At 34.3% G+C, this 19,190-nt stretch overlaps 1 protein-coding gene across 4 annotated transcripts in view; it reads right to left on the reverse strand.

Annotated features, from left to right (window-relative positions):
• LOC107571150 (protein TANC1-like) overlaps positions 1–19,190 on the reverse strand; it is a 137,888-nt gene that overhangs the window by 26,532 nt on the left and 92,166 nt on the right. For all 4 annotated transcript variants that reach the window (XM_016257441.1, XM_016257439.1, XM_016257438.1 and 1 more), the window contains one exon: positions 5,669–5,761. In XM_016257441.1, the coding sequence (XP_016112927.1) occupies positions 5,669–5,761 (93 nt within the window). The remainder of the gene's footprint in view (positions 1–5,668; positions 5,762–19,190) is intronic.

Genomic DNA, 19,190 nt, shown 5'->3' on the forward strand with positions numbered 1-19,190 from the left:
TAATGAACACATGATGAATGCAGACCTCTCCACTTTACAGCGCTGCTCAGTAGGAAGTTCACAACCTGCAGAAAACATGCAGAACAGCTTCAGCAGGAATGCTCAAAAAGAGGCTTCAAAGGCCTGCTGAATCAGTTCTTTTGGCATTTCTGGTCCTAGGGGGGATCAGAGTTAGAGTTTTGCTTGTGGTCTTGGTGTAAGGACTGGATCTGGCCTGTGAACACAAGCGCTTCTAGCTGGGCAAGCTTATTTTGTGTTCTAAAATCTGTGTTTTCTTTCAGGTAGTTCAGAGATGAACAATATTAAAATTCTGACCGATACTAATAAGTCAATAAATAAATTATTTTTATTATTAATTATGATGGGTTACTTCTACCCTATTTTGTCTAAATTAATAAAAAACAAAACAATAACAGTATTATTTTTTTAAAGCTGCAAGTGAATTTAGGCCTCAAGCATTATAATGTTCAGTATGAAAAATTAATATTCTGAGATTCACATGAGAGATCACTTTTAACAGTGTTTTCTATTAACCATCTTTTTAACTATTATTTCTCAAGTAGTATTAATCATTAAACATTAATATTACATTTTATTTTCATTATTATTACATTTTATATTACATTTCATTATTAAAGATTTTAAATGAGTGATGCAAATGTTACTCTGAATGTAACATAGCTAAAAATTCATTTTTACATTATCGAAAGATTACATTTCCCAGTGTTTCTCTATTAAACATCTAATAGTTTTATAGTAATTAAATTATTATAGTTTTAAATGTGTGATGCAAACGTAAACGTCAAACTCCGTAACAAAAAATTATACTGAATGAATGTTCATTTTGAGATTTGCTAAAGATTTAAGAGTGGTTTCTATTAAACATCTAATATTTTTAAATTGATATTAAATTATTTTGGCTTTAATTGTGTGATGCAAAGGTCAGTGTCTAACTCTTTATGTAACATTAAGTAAACATATGAAAGAAAAAAAATGTGTACATTAATTTAGGATTTGCTAAAGATCACATTTAACAGTGTTTTTCTATTAAACATCTAATATTTTGTATTGTTTAATTATTATGACATTCAATTTAACTGTTATATTTTTTAAATACATGATGCAAAGGTAAATGTCTAAATAAAAATTCTAAAAAAATGAATAAATAAATTAAATATCTAATATCGAACATCATACAACCAATGTAGACTGATTCCAATAAACAAACAAAAAAGCCTATAATATCGAACAATAACTCATATGGTAGAGATATATACTGTGCATCCCTACTTTCAGTAAACTTCTAACATATTAGCACCAGTTTGAAGACAATGTGCTTTTCTTCATGGCTTTGCTCTTGGCAGCAGTTTTCTGACTCAACTTCTGCTCAACAGTTTTGGAGCGCTCTGACTTCAGGTGACGAGGAAACAAGTGCGTGTTAATAAATAAACGCCTACCACACTTTCAGTTAAAAAGCTGAAAGTCTGGCAGCAGGACAGAGTAATTAACCATCATTATGAAGTACACACACACTGGGGCTAATTATGCATTATTAATGCTATTAGTGAAGCACGCTGACTAATTCCACATGGCACTGTTTGCTTTCTTCCTTCAGCTACACTTTTACTGAATGTTTGGGAGATGAGGTGTGAGAACAGGTATTTACAGACAGAGCCGCCACATTCCCAGGAAGGTTGGGAAGCCTTGGGAATGCCGAGAGCTGTTTAGTGTCCCACTGATCTCTGCAGTCGTATCCGCTTATGAAGCCAGAGATACCGTCGATCCACCGCAGACGTTAGTGCTCCTGGGAAATGCTTACTTACGAGTTCGGAAATCATAATTATGAGTTCAAGAGTTATAAAACTTTTTATGAACTGAAAATAATTAAAGAGTAAAACTAAACCTAAATAAAGTACTAATAATATAACAGCCAAATAATGTCCCCTGTGCATGTGTTAAAACACTCCCCTCCTGCAGATGGCGATGTGGAGTTAAAGTGGGTTTATGAATGGTTTCCTCTTTGGGATTCAGTTGTACACTGTTTTAATACATTTACAAGTATGTGTAAACGCAATTAAAGTGTAAATAAAGATTTAAATTCACAAGGTTTTGCTTATTTAGATGTAAATAATTGTCAATGCCGACTACTCAACTGCTGTTTTAAACTATGAACTGATATAAAAAACTATAAAATGCAATTATTAAATATAATTTTTGAATTAAATAAAAATTTCTATAAAATATATATCATGTTAATGAACTGATATTTATTTATTTATCCTCAGTTGTTCAAATCGTGGTAATCGAATACGGTTATAGTTAAAATATGAAATGGTAATAATAACTTTGGGGTATTTTATCATGATTTATCGTCAAACTGGTAATCGTTACATCCCTAATATAAATTAATAATTTAATCTGATGACAGCAAAAAAAAAAAATCTTTTACCTAAGATTAACTCAAACTTCAAAATTGAAAATTTTATTATAATATTTAGAGTATTTTAATAAGAATTGTTAGTATTATTATTTACAAATTTAATGAAAAATTGCACATTTTACCCAATAGTCAAAAAAATTAATAAATTAAAATATAATATTTAGATGATTTTATAAATAAAATTTGATGCATACTTTTATGGTAATATTTAGAATACATAATGGAACCAATAAAACATTTTAGATCTGAGCATAATTAGAAATATGTATATTTACTACAGAAATGTAATAACAATATAAACTAACACAAATATTTTTATAATAAATATAAAATGTTAATGAACTGATTCTGACATGTCCATGAAAAATCAAAACTGTTGTAAAAAATTAATTGCTAAAATTAGCAAAAATTTAATTGAATAAAACTGAAAATGCTAAACTATAAACTATTAGTCTAAATGATTTTGTTCAACCAAAAATAAACATCCCACTTGTTCAGAATTGATGGTGATTTTTCGCGCAACGAAATAGAGACATCAGAAGTGCAGCAAGCCTTTTCATGCTAACACACAGAATGATGGGAAATACAGTTGAGTCACACAAGCCTGATGCTTCAAATACTGGCTAAATGAGCAGAGTTTCTGAAAATGAAGTCATTATTATGATGAATATCAATGATCTTCCACCAGGCTTTTTTTAATTGACATGTACTTAACTGGGAAAGTCATGGCTGACAGAAAACCTTGAGTTCGTCTCATGAATATGATCATTTCAACATGACTCGAAGGCAATGTTAAACTGGAGCCTGTGGGAATGTGTAGAGATGATATATATAAACTCTCTCAGGGTTAAAATAACATGTGACAGACCCCCATGTAAACAGTGTTGACCTGTATATGTGTGTGTGTGGAGGTAAAGCTGAGCTAACTGGGCTGTGTCATTGAGATATGACAGATATGCAGTAAATAAACCAGCTAAAAACCAGGCCAGATTATACTGGTCCTACTTCAACATCCTGAACTATTCACACAAATCTAAAGCATTTCACTTACAATTACTAACTAACACAAAGAATGCACGTTCAGAATGTCACATCAACTATTTCCCAAAGAAAAAATGATTTAGTATGCAGAATTAGCTTGATTTCCAGTGTGCACTGGACTGTTTTTTGACACTCGACTCACAAAAACCAAAATTGAGTAATTCACTTGTTAAATTAAACACAATTGTGTGTAGTGATGCACCAAAATACATTTTTTACCCAAACACAGAAACCAAATTTAAAGTTTTCATTTCATCGAAAATGAAAAATAAACTAAAATGTTTATTTAATAATCAATTAATTAATTTAATTTATTTCATCATTAGCAATCAAATAAATTGCACATATTTAGAAAGAATAATTAGAACAAATATATATATTTAGAGATCAGTGTGGCCAATAATATTAATTCTATACCTATAATTACTAAAGCTCATTTAGCCATTAATTTTAATGATAGCAAATGTAATGCAAAAAAAGCTACATTTAAATGAATGGGTCATTTTACCCAATATTCCTTCAAACTTTGATCAAAAATAATAATAATTAGATTTTTATAACAATACTACTAATAATAAATTAATTAATTATTCACATATTTATAATTACATTTAATGAGAGCCAATGTAATTCAAAAACCATTGCTAAAATGCACCCAATAGTCATTCAAAGTTCTATCAAATATATAATAATATTTAGATTATTTAATAATATTATATTAAAGATGCTGATAATAATTAATAGATTGATTAAAATGATAAACCGGAGACGTGCTAGTTAAAAATCACTCTCCAAAACCATGTCAGTGCATCACTAGTTGTGAGACATCCGTATGAATCTACAGCACCACAGCAAAATAACTTTACAGTTCATAAGCATCCGCTGTCACTCCTGCCGAGTCACCCGTCTCTGACGTCATGTGAGCAGAGCGATACAGTGCTGTGCCACAGACAGCTGGCATTCGACTGGCGCCACCCTGCTGCACACAGCTGTTTGGAAAGCTCTGATGTCTCACGCACTGCTGTGACCAGCACAATCCAGTGTCCAGTGATACGCAGCTAAAGATACACACACACACAACACTGCCAACCCTACAGCAGCCCAGCACAGAAACTGCACTACACACTACGTGCATGCACACATACAGTTTCTGCTATATACAGTGAGTTTATACTGCACATATACACATATGCAATTATCTCAATTCAAAATGCATGAAGCAAATTTAAGTACGCATATGCTGCTTTGCTTACATGCATAATTGAACATAAAAACACAGATACGAACATGACATTTCCATAGAAAACATCTTGAGTAAATAAATAAATGGGTTCCCATGTTTTTGACAAATTAATTTCCAATTTTCGTAAAACACACTGGAGCTGTGTGTTTACAGCATAAGGATTTCGCTAATAGAGATATTTAGACATAAGGGTGGAAAATATTACACTCATATATGAATAATACAATTTAATTATACCAATTGTAATGTGAAACATACTAAATATAATTAAAGAGTCTTTCTGTCCAATACTCATTCAAAACTCAAAAAATTAGCTTAGAATTTTGTTAAAATATTTAATAATAATCTTAATCAAAATGGATTTCACCAATTTTACTTATGTAATGTGGCATTTGACAGTTAAACAAAATAATACATAAATAAATAAATAAATAAAGATCATGGTGGCGAATATTATGTTTATATAAGTGAATAATTTAATTTGATGGCAAAAAAACAACAACTCTTACCTAGGATTAACTCAAACTTCAATTGAAAATTATTATAATAATATTTAGAGTTTAGATTTTAATAAGAATTATTATTATTATTTACAAATTTAATGAAAAATTGCACATTTTACCCAATAGTCAAAAATATATATAATATTTAGATGATTCTATAAATAAAATTTGATGCATACTTTTATGGTAATATTTAGAATACATAATGGAACCAATAAAACATTTTAGATCTGAGCATAATTAGAAATATGTATATTTACTACAGAAATGTGTGTTTAATTCTTCATTGACTCATGACTATTTCTCAGTCATCTGTGACTGTGGGAAACCTGACGTCCTCAGCAATCTTCTACTCTAACCAATGAAAACAAACCGAAAAACTTGATTCTGACATCAAGCCCAAACACTCTGAAGCAAGTAACGGCATGAGTCGCCACTCACCAGTTGTACCGTCAGGAACCTTCCTCAGCGACGACGTGATCGCATCTCCAGGAACACGGGGACTCTCCACATACTTGGGCTTTCTAACAGGTCCTTCAGAACAGAAAGAGAAACAAAGAGACGTGTGTAATCAATCGTCCCTCAATCAGTGACCGATCTTCCAGAAAGTATTATGTGAGGGTAAAGAGTGGTGAACTCAGGCTGCCCATGCCAGCTGCAGCAGCAATCTCCACAGCTCTGGGAATGTAAACCACAGCAGGAAACCAGTGCTAGGATTTCTGTCGCCAAATCTGGTTCTCTTGTGCATGCATACTTGAAAAAAATACTGTGCTTCCTCTACAAGGGTCTCAGACTCTATTTAAAGACATGAAATGGCATTCCCAAACAATTTGACTTACATAATGTGAAGCAGAATAATACATGGATTTTATCGATTAATAATTGACTGGATAATGAAAAGTTACATACCAGAATGGAGTCAGCTGATTGGAGGAAGGTTGGAAAAATAAACGACCGTTCAAAGGTTTGAGATCAAGGCTGCTATTATTTGATCAAAACTACAATAAAAATTGTGAAATATCATTACAATTTAAATTAACATTTTTCTATGCGAATATATTGTAAAATGTAATTTATTGCTCTGATCAAAGCTGCATTTTCAGCATCATTCAGTGTTCATTCTAATATTGCTTTACAGAAACAACGATACATTTCCTTTCAGGAGTTTTTGATGAATAGAAAATTTAAATAAATAAATAGTACATTATTTTAATAATATTATATTCATATATAAAAAATATTAATATTTAGAACATAAGTATGAAATAAATATTAATATATATCAATATTAAATATAACTAAATAATTTATTTAAAAAAAAATTTAAAAACAGACAAACTGGGTAATTTTTTTTCAGTGTCTGGGTAGTTTTTTAGTGTTACCCAGCTCCTGGGTCAAATGTAACAACCCAATGTTTGGGTAGTTTTTTAGTGTTACCCAGCTCCTGGGTCAGACGTAACAACCCAATGTTTGGGTAGTTTTTTAGTGTTACCCAGCTCCTGGGTCAGACGTAACAACCCAATGTTTGGGTAGTTTTTTAGTGTTACCCAGCTCCTGGGTCAGACGTAACAACCCAATGTTTGGGTAGTTTTTTAGTGTTACCCAGCTCCTGGGTCAGACGTAACAACCCAATGTTTGGGTAGTTTTTTAGTGTTACCCAGCTCCTGGGTCAGACGTAACAACCCAATGTTTGGGTAGTTTTTTAGTGTTACCCAGCTCCTGGGTCAGACGTAACAACCCAATGTTTGGGTAGTTTTTTAGTGTTACCCAGCTCCTGGGTCAGACGTAACAACCCAATGTTTGGGTAGTTTTTTAGTGTTACCCAGCTCCTGGGTCAGACGTAACAACCCAATGTTTGGGTAGTTTTTTAGTGTTACCCAGCTCCTGGGTCAGACGTAACAACCCAATGTTTGGGTAGTTTTTTAGTGTTACCCAGCTCCTGGGTCAGACGTAACAACCCAATGTTTGGGTAGTTTTTTAGTGTTACCCAGCTCCTGGGTCAGACGTAACAACCCAATGTTTGGGTAGTTTTTTAGTGTTACCCAGCTCCTGGGTCAGACGTAACAACCCAATGTTTGGGTAGTTTTTTAGTGTTACCCAGCTCCTGGGTCAGACGTAACAACCCAATGTTTGGGTAGTTTTTTAGTGTTACCCAGCTCCTGGGTCAGACGTAACAACCCAATGTTTGGGTAGTTTTTTAGTGTTACCCAGCTCCTGGGTCAGACGTAACAACCCAATGTTTGGGTAGTTTTTTAGTGTTACCCAGCTCCTGGGTCAGACGTAACAACCCAATGTTTGGGTAGTTTTTTAGTGTTACCCAGCTCCTGGGTCAGACGTAACAACCCAATGTTTGGGTAGTTTTTTAGTGTTACCCAGCTCCTGGGTCAGACGTAACAACCCAATGTTTGGGTAGTTTTTTAGTGTTACCCAGCTCCTGGGTCAGACGTAACAACCCAATGTTTGGGTAGTTTTTTAGTGTTACCCAGCTCCTGGGTCAGACGTAACAACCCAATGTTTGGGTAGTTTTTTAGTGTTACCCAGCTCCTGGGTCAGACGTAACAACCCAATGTTTGGGTAGTTTTTTAGTGTTACCCAGCTCCTGGGTCAGACGTAACAACCCAATGTTTGGGTAGTTTTTTAGTGTTACCCAGCTCCTGGGTCAGACGTAACAACCCAATGTTTGGGTAGTTTTTTAGTGTTACCCAGCTCCTGGGTCAAATGTAACAACCCAATGTTTGGGTAGTATTTTAGTGTTACCCAGCTCCTGGGTCAAATATAACAACCCAATGTTTGGTCAGTTTTTTTAGTGTTACCCAGCTCCTGGGTCAAATATAACAACCCAATGTTTGGGTAGTTTTTTAGTGTTACCCAGCTCCTGGGTCAAATATAACAACCCAATGTTTGGGTAGTTTTTTAGTGTTACCCAGCTCCTGGGTCAAATATAACAACCCAATGTTTGGGTAGTTTTTTAGTGTTACCCAGCTCCTGGGTCAAATATAACAACCCAATGTTTGGGTAGTTTTTTAGTGTTACCCAGCTCCTGGGTCAAATATAACAACCCAATGTTTGGGTAGTTTTTTAGTGTTACCCAGCTCCTGGGTCAAATATAACAACCCAATGTTTGGTCAGTTTTTTTAGTGTTACCCAGCTCCTGTGTCAGACATAGCAACCCAATGTTTGGGTAGTTTTTGTATTACTCAGATCCTGGGTCAGACGTAACCCAGCGTTTGAGTTATTTATCGTGGGTATTTTGCCTTCTCTTCTGGAGAGAACAGTTCTAAGCGCCATCGAATTGATGCATTTCTTCGGTAAAATACAGGTTTGTGTACATTTTATTTTATATATAAAATCGTTACTGTGCTGTATATCGTTCAATTTCATGCAGAGCAACATACAGGCACGCGGTGTAATCACCTAACGTCGGTCTTATTGCGTGATGGAAAAGCCTGATACTCTGCATAAAATAAAGGTTTTTATTCATAAAGATACAGAATACATATTTCAGCTATGAGTGGTCGTTTACACATGAATTACTTCTGTTTAATGTTTAATATTTACTTTTAATGTTTGTTAAACAAGTTTAAATAGGCAATATATACATAAAAACGATAAACAATGCTGTAAATAATAAATAAAGGAAGTTATCATGCAAACCAGTGGTTGTGTGGAGTATTTTACAAAGGTTTAGTGGATTTAAGTTAATCTGTAAACATTATTTCATGTATAAAGTAAAAAATAAGCTATATTATAATAAAAATGAATCAACCCATTAGCTGGGTTAAATCAAACACATATTAAGAAAGTAAACTGGGTCCATTTTCATTTCACCTCTTAGCTGCATTGTTTAACAGCTGCCACTAAGAAGTGCAGCAATACTAATGTCTATTACACAAATATACAGCAACTTTTGTCCAAAACACTGTGTAAGAAAACATTTTTTAGATGAAAGGCATCTGACACACAAAAGGTCGTGCCATCCTGAAATTCCTCTTGGTTGAGCGTATAAAAGCGCCCTCCAAATCCTGCTCGACCCCCATAAAGCTTGGTTTAAGTACGTTCCTGTTTGTCATGGAAAACCCTGGTGAGATCAAAGACCCCGGCGGCCCGTGTAAGATCTGACCAAATAAAGTCATGGAGTAAAGAGCAGCCGCTGACGACGGGAGCCCTTAAATCTAGCGGAGACATCCATCAGGCTTCATCTCCGCTCTGCACCTGCATCACTTTGACCTCCAGGAAGCAAACACAGCGCTCATAGATGACAAATGAAATGATGACGTGCGGAAAGACAGGCATAAATCAGAGATAGATGTCTTCAACTCATGAAGTGATTCAAGTGAAGGTGTTAAAGTCAACATCAAATCATAACTGACGGTATTTACTTTCTGCATGCACACACTACTGTTCTTATTGTGAACATTATGATGCAGTGAGAACAACTGTCTTCATAATCTCTTATCTAAATGCAATTGCTTGCTTCATCTTTCTTTTCAGATGACAACACAAATCTTCAATTCTGATATGCAATAGGGATGCTCCGATCTGCCTTTTTCGCCTCCGATACCGATTCCGATACCTAGGGTTCGGTATTGGCCGATACCAGTGAAGTTTCCCCCCCCCCCCATTTAAATAAATGTAGAATTTATATATCTCTGTGTGTGGAACTGATAATCATTCTTTCACAATCTACTAGATACAGACTACTTCATTATAAAGAAAATAAAAATAAAAAACAATAAATATGAAAACCTGACGCCGTGTTGCTTCAAGTCCATCATTCTGCACACCGGATGCGCACATTGTAAGCACTTCGCGTTAAAAACTGCAAAGCACAAAGGGAAGAGAAATTGATGCGTAGTGTATTATATCTGTGCAACAGTTATTGAGCCTTTCTTTTAACAGTTTTAAATTTCAGTTACTGTGCACGCTAAAAACTATTTATAGTCTTTTCTATGCCCGTGTTTTGTTCTCACAGACACCCGGTAGCAAGTGACAAAACAACATTAAACTCCGGCAAGAAGATAAAGTCCTTTTTGCTAAATCATAGATCATCATAAATCATCATATGAATATCGGATCGGAGCATCCCTAATATACAACACTCACTTTTCAACATCCAATCAATAAAAACATTCCAAAAACAGTTTCTCCTAGATGGTAATGAGATTAAATGGAGAGCAAATGGAGAAGTCTGCTGAGGTCTTCTGCTTCTCAGCAGGGTTATTATTATTAAATAAAATCTAAAAATTAAATATAAAACCCTAAAAACAATAATTACTTGAAATAAAATTAAATTAAAAAAACGTAAACCCATTTTAATTCCAGGGAAACATTTTTCATTTTTTTCTTAGTTTAAATTTAAATTAAATAAACTAAAATTTTATAAAAACTACATAGACATTTAAAAAAAATTTAAAATAAATAAAAACAACAAAATTGCTAAAACTAAAATTAAAACAAAAATTATATAAAATCTAATTCAAAATGTAAACAAAAGCTATAATATTATATCAATGATAGTAAATTATGGACAAACACTTTTACATACATCCACTAAAAAATGTTTTTAATAATTAATTAATTAAAACAAATAAACAGATTAATTAAATAGAATAAATAAAATTAATTAAATACATGCATAAAATGCAAATGTGACTGAAATGTCCAAATATATTTTGGGGCTGTATTAGTGTAGAAAATTATGTTACTTTTACACACTAAAGTAAAAACTGATTTTTACTATCAATATAGTAAACTACATAACTAACATAATATTAGGGGAAATGTTAGGGGAAGTTGTGCTTCCTTTAAAGCATCTCTACTGACACACACACACACACACACACACACACACACAGAGAGAGAGATTCATGTGCGAGTATGTTCAGATCTAGACACACACACACACTCACTCTTCAGCTCGCATAGTGATGTACACTGCCATCTATGGACACCTGCAGTGAAATGCAAACAAATGTTGAAAGGACACAAGACACAGAAGTCTATTGGTACTGTAATATGATATATGATATGCAAGTAAAACCCTTTTTACATTTGGTGACAGTAGAGGTGAGAAATCAATGTATTGGTTTTGCTGTTGAATTGAAAATGCCACTGCTATTAACTAATGAAATTTGGATATAGTGTCATCCCTAGTCAAGATCAAATATACACACATATATATATATATATATATATGAACAGCACACAAGGTTTTACTGAATGCACTCATGCAGCCCAGTCGCCAAGGGGGGACAGTGCCTAAAGTTCAGTGCATAAAAAACCGCTGGGTTGGAAATGCCAAGATGCGTATAGCCTACATTCTAAAAATACAGATTCACAGCATCTGAAATGCTAGTTTTGTCATTCTAAAATGCTTGAGCAAAGTCTCGTCAAAGTGCTTCGTTATAATTAAGATAATTATTATAGATAACATGACCACCTTTCGTCTGCGTGCTTTAAAGCTCGTAATTTATTTTATACAAAAAATAATCATACAGGCCTAGGCCTTCTCCTACTGCAGCAAATTAAAATTTTCTTCGTGATATTTAGCGCAAATTAATCAGGAAGTGACGATTTTGTTCTCTAGATGGAAGACAACTCACTAGATGGAAACGGTGCTTTACTTACAAATGGTTTATGCGTTATTCCAATTTTGCGCATAAGTTTAATTTGTAACTTTGGATGGAATCATACTGGCGTAGCGGACGGGAACGCACTGCGGGGGGTGCAAACAGCAGCACAAACATTATATGCCCGTGTTTTGTTCTCACAGACACCCGGTAGCAAGTGACAAAACAACATTAAACTCCGGCAAGAAGATAAAGTCCTTTTTGCTAAATCATAGATCATCATAAATCATCATATGAATATCGGATCGGAGCATCCCTAATATACAACACTCACTTTTCAACATCCAATCAATAAAAACATTCCAAAAACAGTTTCTCCTAGATGGTAATGAGATTAAATGGAGAGCAAATGGAGAAGTCTGCTGAGGTCTTCTGCTTCTCAGCAGGGTTATTATTATTAAATAAAATCTAAAAATTAAATATAAAACCCTAAAAACAATAATTACTTCAAATAAAATTAAATTAAAAAAAACGTAAACCCATTTTAATTCCAGGGAAACATTTTTCATTTTTTTCTTAGTTTAAATTTAAATTAAATAAACTAAAATTTTATAAAAACTACATAGACATTTAAAAAAAATTAAAAATAAATAAAAACAACAAAATTGCTAAAACTAAAATTAAAACAAAAATTATATAAAATCTAATTCAAAATGTAAACAAAAGCTATAATATTATATCAATGATAGTAAATTATGGACAAACACTTTTACATACATCCACTAAAAAATGTTTTTAATAATTAATTAATTAAAACAAATAAACAGATTAATTAAATAGAATAAATAAAATTAATTAAATACATGCATAAAATGCAAATGTGACTGAAATGTCCAAATATATTTTGGGGCTGTATTAGTGTAGAAAATTATGTTACTTTTACACACTAAAGTAAAAACTGATTTTTACTATCAATATAGTAAACTACATAACTAACATAATATTAGGGGAAATGTTAGGGGAAGTTGTGCTTCCTTTAAAGCATCTCTATTGACACACACACACACACACACACACACAGAGAGAGAGAGAGATGCGATAACTAACATAATATTAGGGGAAATGTTAGGGGAAGTTGTGCTTCCTTTAAAGCATCTCTATTGACACACACACACACACACACACACACAGAGAGAGATTCATGTGCGAGTATGTTCAGATCTAGACACACACACACACTCACTCTTCAGCTCGCATAGTGATGTACACTGCCATCTATGGACACCTGCAGTGAAATGCAAACAAATGTTGAAAGGACACAAGACACAGAAGTCTATTGGTACTGTAATATGATATATGATATGCAAGTAAAACCCTTTTTACATTTGGTGACAGTAGAGGTGAGAAATCAATGTATTGGTTTTGCTGTTGAATTGAAAATGCCACTGCTATTAACTAATGAAATTTGGATATAGTGTCATCCCTAGTCAAGATCAAATATACACACACATATATATATATATATATATATATATATATATATATATATATATATATATATATAGAACTGAAAAACTGAAAAATCTTTTATTAAGCAAACTAAATAGTCTTATGTTATTTATCTTATTTACACGACGGCATGTCATTTCGGTCTCTACGTTACATGGTGACGCTCTCTGTATCGCGCACAGTGGAGTTCTGCCCGAGCGCGCGCGCGCACACACACACAAGTGGATCTGTGATTAAAATGCATGAATCTCATCTCTCCGGTGGAGAACACAAACAGGTATCAACTCAGTCTGAGGTCTAACAGCACAGCTGAGATGCATGCAAATAAAAAGCCAAAGAATATGAATGAGAGAACGAATGAGAGAGGAAAAAAACAAATCACTGATCAGTCATAATGTTACTACTTTTCTAAGATGCCTTCTGCTGGCCACATCAAATCAAGAAGGCAATCCCACAATGCACTGCAATGATCGCAGAGAAAATATTATATATATATATATATAGCAGAAGAGACTTCTTTAAAAAAACATTTAAAAAATGTTACTGTTCAAACACTTGAGATATATATATAGTATTAATTTTGTATATATAAATATTTTTAAAAATCATTTCCTCTATTGGAGAAAATGGAAGAGATTTTTACATTCCATAATGCACTGAAATGAGCTTATTAAACTGAATATATTTATTTAAATATATTAAAAACTATATATAACATTTAAAAAAAAAATGAAAGAGATTTTTTTTCTTCTGCAACTTGACTTTTGTGCTCTACACATGTGGGTAGATCCACAGACTTTAAAAGGCATGGAGCAAAGTCAAAGACCTCATGACACGCTCACATTTGAGCTGTTCTCCCCAGACACAAGATCTTCTGTATGGACAACAAAAGTCATGGAAGAAAGAGAGAGCGGCATGACAATACTGCTCTTTACTCTGAAATATCAGCCGTCTGTGGACCACGTATTCAGACTGAAGTGACGTACACAGATGGAAGTTCACTTTTGTGAAGTGAAATACTGAACAGAGGAAGCTGTCATCCAGATCTGCTCTGAGGCCGTTTCATTGCATTGGCCAGTCGATGTCACACCAACGCCACCGATGCCAAAGCGAGCTCAAATCCAACATGTAATCAGCCGGATCAGTCTGGTTCTGCAGAACCTTCTGAACTCTGAAACGTTCATACATTTTCACTTGTGCTGCAATTTAAGATGGTATTTCTATAAAAGGGTATAAAAGACACGATCGAATCATGAGGACATAATCATTTGCAGATTTTTAATCAGCTTACAAGGCAGGTTTTGTTAAAAAGTAAAAATTCAAGGATAGATAGATCAGTACCCAGTGTTCGTGATCCAGCTGCACCTCCAGAAGAAGTAAGTCTGACACTTTATATTTTTCATGATTATTTGCAAATCGCATTTGCTCTTCCACGGAAGAAAGGGGCGGGTGGGCAGAGCTCATTAGCATTTAAAGGGACATGTCCCAAAATGAGTGGCTGTGAACAGAGCAAAGTAAAAAGGGTGTTGTTTTACACGACCACTGAGGAATTTTAACCAAAGTATGTGGCAGACCGTACATGAAGACCCTAAAGAATCATACCAACTTGTGGAAGATCAATGTCCCCTTTGAAGCACAGCCACCACAAAATCAGACTTACTTTGAGATCATTCTGAGGTTTAATACATTTAAAATCATAACAATAAATATTTTATTAGCTATGATATTGTTTTTGGAATCAAATCTTTACATAGCTATGACAGTAAACACTTGAATCTAACAATGCCTTGGAAAGAAAAATGAAGCATAGCTATACATAAACCCATAGGAAATAAAAGAGTTATCGAATAAGCATGTTCTAAACTCCTGAAACATTGGTGTTTCATATTTTAGAGCAGTCACAGCAATTTATGAAAGAAATCAATTAAATCTGTATGTGGGAGTGTGTGTGGGAAAAAAGCAGATGTAACCCCTTTTGTAATCCTTAACATTTTAATAAGTAACTAATTTAATTACACATTTTTTCTCAGTAATTATAACTGATTACAATTACTTTTATTTTGTAATTAAATTACATAATTCCGTTACATGTAACTAGTTACTCCCCAACACTGGTTATAAGACACCCAACCAATATTTTTTTGATGAAATAAAACTGATTTCAGTGTTCAACACTTCCAAGACATTTTAAAGGGGTCATATGATGCAATTTAAATTTTTCCTTTCTCTTTGGAGTGTTACAAGCTCTTGGTGCATTAAGAAGATCTGTAAAGTTGCAAAGACTAAAGTCTCAAATCCAAAGAGATACTCTTTATAAAAGTTAAGAGTCAGTCACGCCCCCCTAAAACGGCTCGTTCTAACACGCCCCCACATGTCTACTGCGCAATACGGAAATATCTGCTAAGTGTGCTACTTATCTTTGTCAACCTGGCGACCATGCGCTCTCTCTCCACTGTGGATAAACGTGCTTGCTTTCTGAAAACACTGGTTAGCTTGCAGTTTAGCGATCTCCACTTCAATATTCTACTCTCAGAAAAGTGTGATTCATCAACTGTTCATTTACGACACAGAGAGAGAGAGAGAGAGAGAGAGGCTGTGTATGAATTACCACTGTTTTGCCGCGTTTCTCTATTAACAGTAAAGCTGTGGTTTTAATTCCTTTAGAAACAACGATGTTACCAGCTCCTTGTTGAGAAAGATAATGTAGCTCTTGAGCGATTAAGCTATTTAGTTAATAAAACTGCGGGGCAGCGCTAAAAAGTTTGTTCCTGAATGTCTGAGTTCGGCCGCAGTGTGATCTGTGTGTGTGACTGCTCCAAACTGCTTCTGTGTCACACAAATGCTAGCACAAACGTGCATGTTCGGCAAGAGTCGCTTTGAACTCGTGCATCTTCGGAAGCGGAGCTGCGCTGAAAGTTACAAAAAATGTTGTGCACACCGCCACGCGAAACAATGTCGCGCGCACTCAAAGCGAACTTGCGGATGCGTCGAGTATAAATCAGCCTTGAGCGTGTGTGGGTTAGATACAGTGAAGACAGCGCGTTAGTTTAGAACTCTTCTCATTTTTTTTTTTTATTGTAAAGAGTGTGTTAATTTGTGCAATGATAACCTACCAGCAATAGGTATTTAACATATTAGAATGAGTACATTACAATATAAATTTATTAGAACGAGTACATTATAATTTATGGGCTTAAAAACAAGATGCAAACAATCAGAATACTGTACCTGGTGGGGAGTGCCCAATGTAAACATGAAACATATGCCATTACCTATATTGTACTGTGGTACAGTTATGGAGGCCCTTCATAATGCAGAGGTCAGATGCCTGCTCTGCCAATAGTTAGCAATGGCACTATAGTAAGCAGTGTTTAATAAACAGCTGTTTTTCTCAATTCTGCTGAGGTGAAATTCAGTGCAGTCATGTATCGTGATGTGGCCTCTGTATCGTGATTCGTATCGTATCGTGACTTTGCTGGTGATACACAGCCCTACTGTTTACTGATCCTGGGAGAGTAGACTACAATGCCGGCTGTTCTGACTCACAGACTGCAAGTACGTTTTTTATATTTAAAGAGTTTTTATATTTTATATATTTAAAGCGATTTTTGAGCAGTGTAGCAGGCTTGTTGTTTGTTTGTCCGATCACAAATGCAGACATGGTTTTATGTTTACGCGGCATGATGCAACGCAACGCGTAAAAAGACCGTACAAGTCATTATAATCCATAATTATGTCCCCACTGGATGCAACGAATGCCTCGTTTATAATGGGTTTTCATGTTTTTGTCTCGTTTTGAGGTGTGCTTTTGTCACACCTCGCTTTTCAGACCGATGAGCTTTGTAAAAATTGACGCATTTCAGAAAGGGGGGGCATAGAAGAGAAACAATAATGTACAGTATGTGGAAAATAATGTGTTTTTTGAACCTTAAACCACATAAACACATTTCATTACACCAAATACATCAAACAATGTTCTTTTTAGTAGCATCATATGACCCCTTTAATTGTTTTTTTTAATTAGTTATTTAGTCAGTTAGTTAGTTAAAAGGCTTTTACAAAGATGTTTTGTTTGACATTTTGATGAGAAAGTAAAAAATTAAGAAACATCTAAATATTTTTATTGTAGCACCTGGAGACACAACAAAAATGTATCTCCACTCGAAGAACCGAAATTATTTAAAATTCACAAGTGTTCAATTAATTGTGATATTATACTAAAAAGTAAAGTAATATTATTGTCATCTTTAATAAATTTAAATTTTAGCCAATAAAAAAACAAATATTGAAAATAGACAAATAATACGTGCAGGAATATAATGATAGGAATGTGCTTCCTTGTACATCTCTATAATGTACGTCTGTTTTAGTAATTGTGATGGCCAGATGGTAATGCATTTCTGGATCTGTCTCAAAGTACACATGATAGCTGAACGCATGTAAGACATGTTAAATGGACTAACAGCTAGACAGATGGTTTATGTGTGAAAGTCAGAGTGCCGGAAGGAACTTGGTGCTTCGGAACTGAGACTAAGATTATTGCTCTTGATTACAGTATAGAGCAGTGATTACAACATTTCTGTGACACACATTCTTAAAAAACACAAACAGAAACAAACACACGTCTTAAAACTTTTGAATCATATTTGCTTTAAAACAGTCAAACACGCTTTATTAATATAAACTGTAACGCTTAAAAGCTGAAAAGTGTATCTTGAGGCACTAAACAAATCTTCAAGCAACCCGACATCTTGAGAGACACTTCATCATCTCCCATCTCTCTGAAGACCTTCTGAACATCTGCTAACACCATCCTCCTCCAACACACTACATCACTGGAAAGCCTTGCTGTTACTCAAACAAATTCAACATGAACTAGACCAGGAGGAAAAGTATTCCTGACCTTCGACCTTGAGAGGTAATGACACAAACTCTCCAGCAGAGGTCAGTGAGGAGGCAAAGAGGACGAGGTGGGACATGTGTGGCTCTCTCCTGATGAAAGCAGCACATAATATGTGCCAGCCTCATGTGATATGGCTTTAATAGGATCAATAACCCGCCGGTTTGGGGAAACAGCGGTTTAGCTTAAAAGGAGGCCGCCACAGTTCAATGTTATTACTTCAGCTGTGAGGAAATGAGCTGCAGGACCGAGGTAATGAAGCTCTGAGTGCGACGCTGAAATCAGTGTCTATTTGGAAGCGTTTATGCTCTGAGTTTGGCTGAACTCATATCACTGTACCTCCCAGTGCGTACAAGATAACAGAGGTTGAATGCTGGATTGAGCTGTGGTTTTTCACAGTACCAGAAAATATGCTTTCAACTAACTACACTATTCTGACTGAGATCCATCTATGCAGATATGACAGGGTCATACAGCTTGTTTTAAGCAATGTTTTGAGGCAGATAATAATTCTGCATGCATCAAAAGTGGTAGTCTGGTGAACATACAATGTCTCATTTACAAAACATTCAAATTGACTAGTTCTTAATAATAAGAGCAACCACAGTACTTTTAGCAATTAAATATATCTGCAATCAAATCAAATAAGTTTATTAGGTCTGTCATATACTGTATACACACACACACACACACACACACACACATTATCAACAAAACAAAAGATTAATAAAAATTAACAATGGTTTATCTTTTTTTAAACGCCACAAAATGTAAGATAAGCCATGATTACATTAATATATATTCAGTATTATCATTCATGTGTGTGTGTGTGTATAAACAATGTACTGACAGAACTAAAACGTAAAATAATATATAAAATATAAATATTTTTAAAAGATATATAAGAACATTTACATAAAACGTATACACACATTATTATAATTATTATTATTATACATTATTATTATTATAATTAGTCATTTGA

Source organism: Sinocyclocheilus grahami, unplaced genomic scaffold (genome assembly GCF_001515645.1).
Source record: "Sinocyclocheilus grahami isolate Dianchi unplaced genomic scaffold, SAMN03320097.WGS_v1.1 scaffold1554.1, whole genome shotgun sequence".
Taxonomy (NCBI): domain Eukaryota; kingdom Metazoa; phylum Chordata; class Actinopteri; order Cypriniformes; family Cyprinidae; genus Sinocyclocheilus; species Sinocyclocheilus grahami.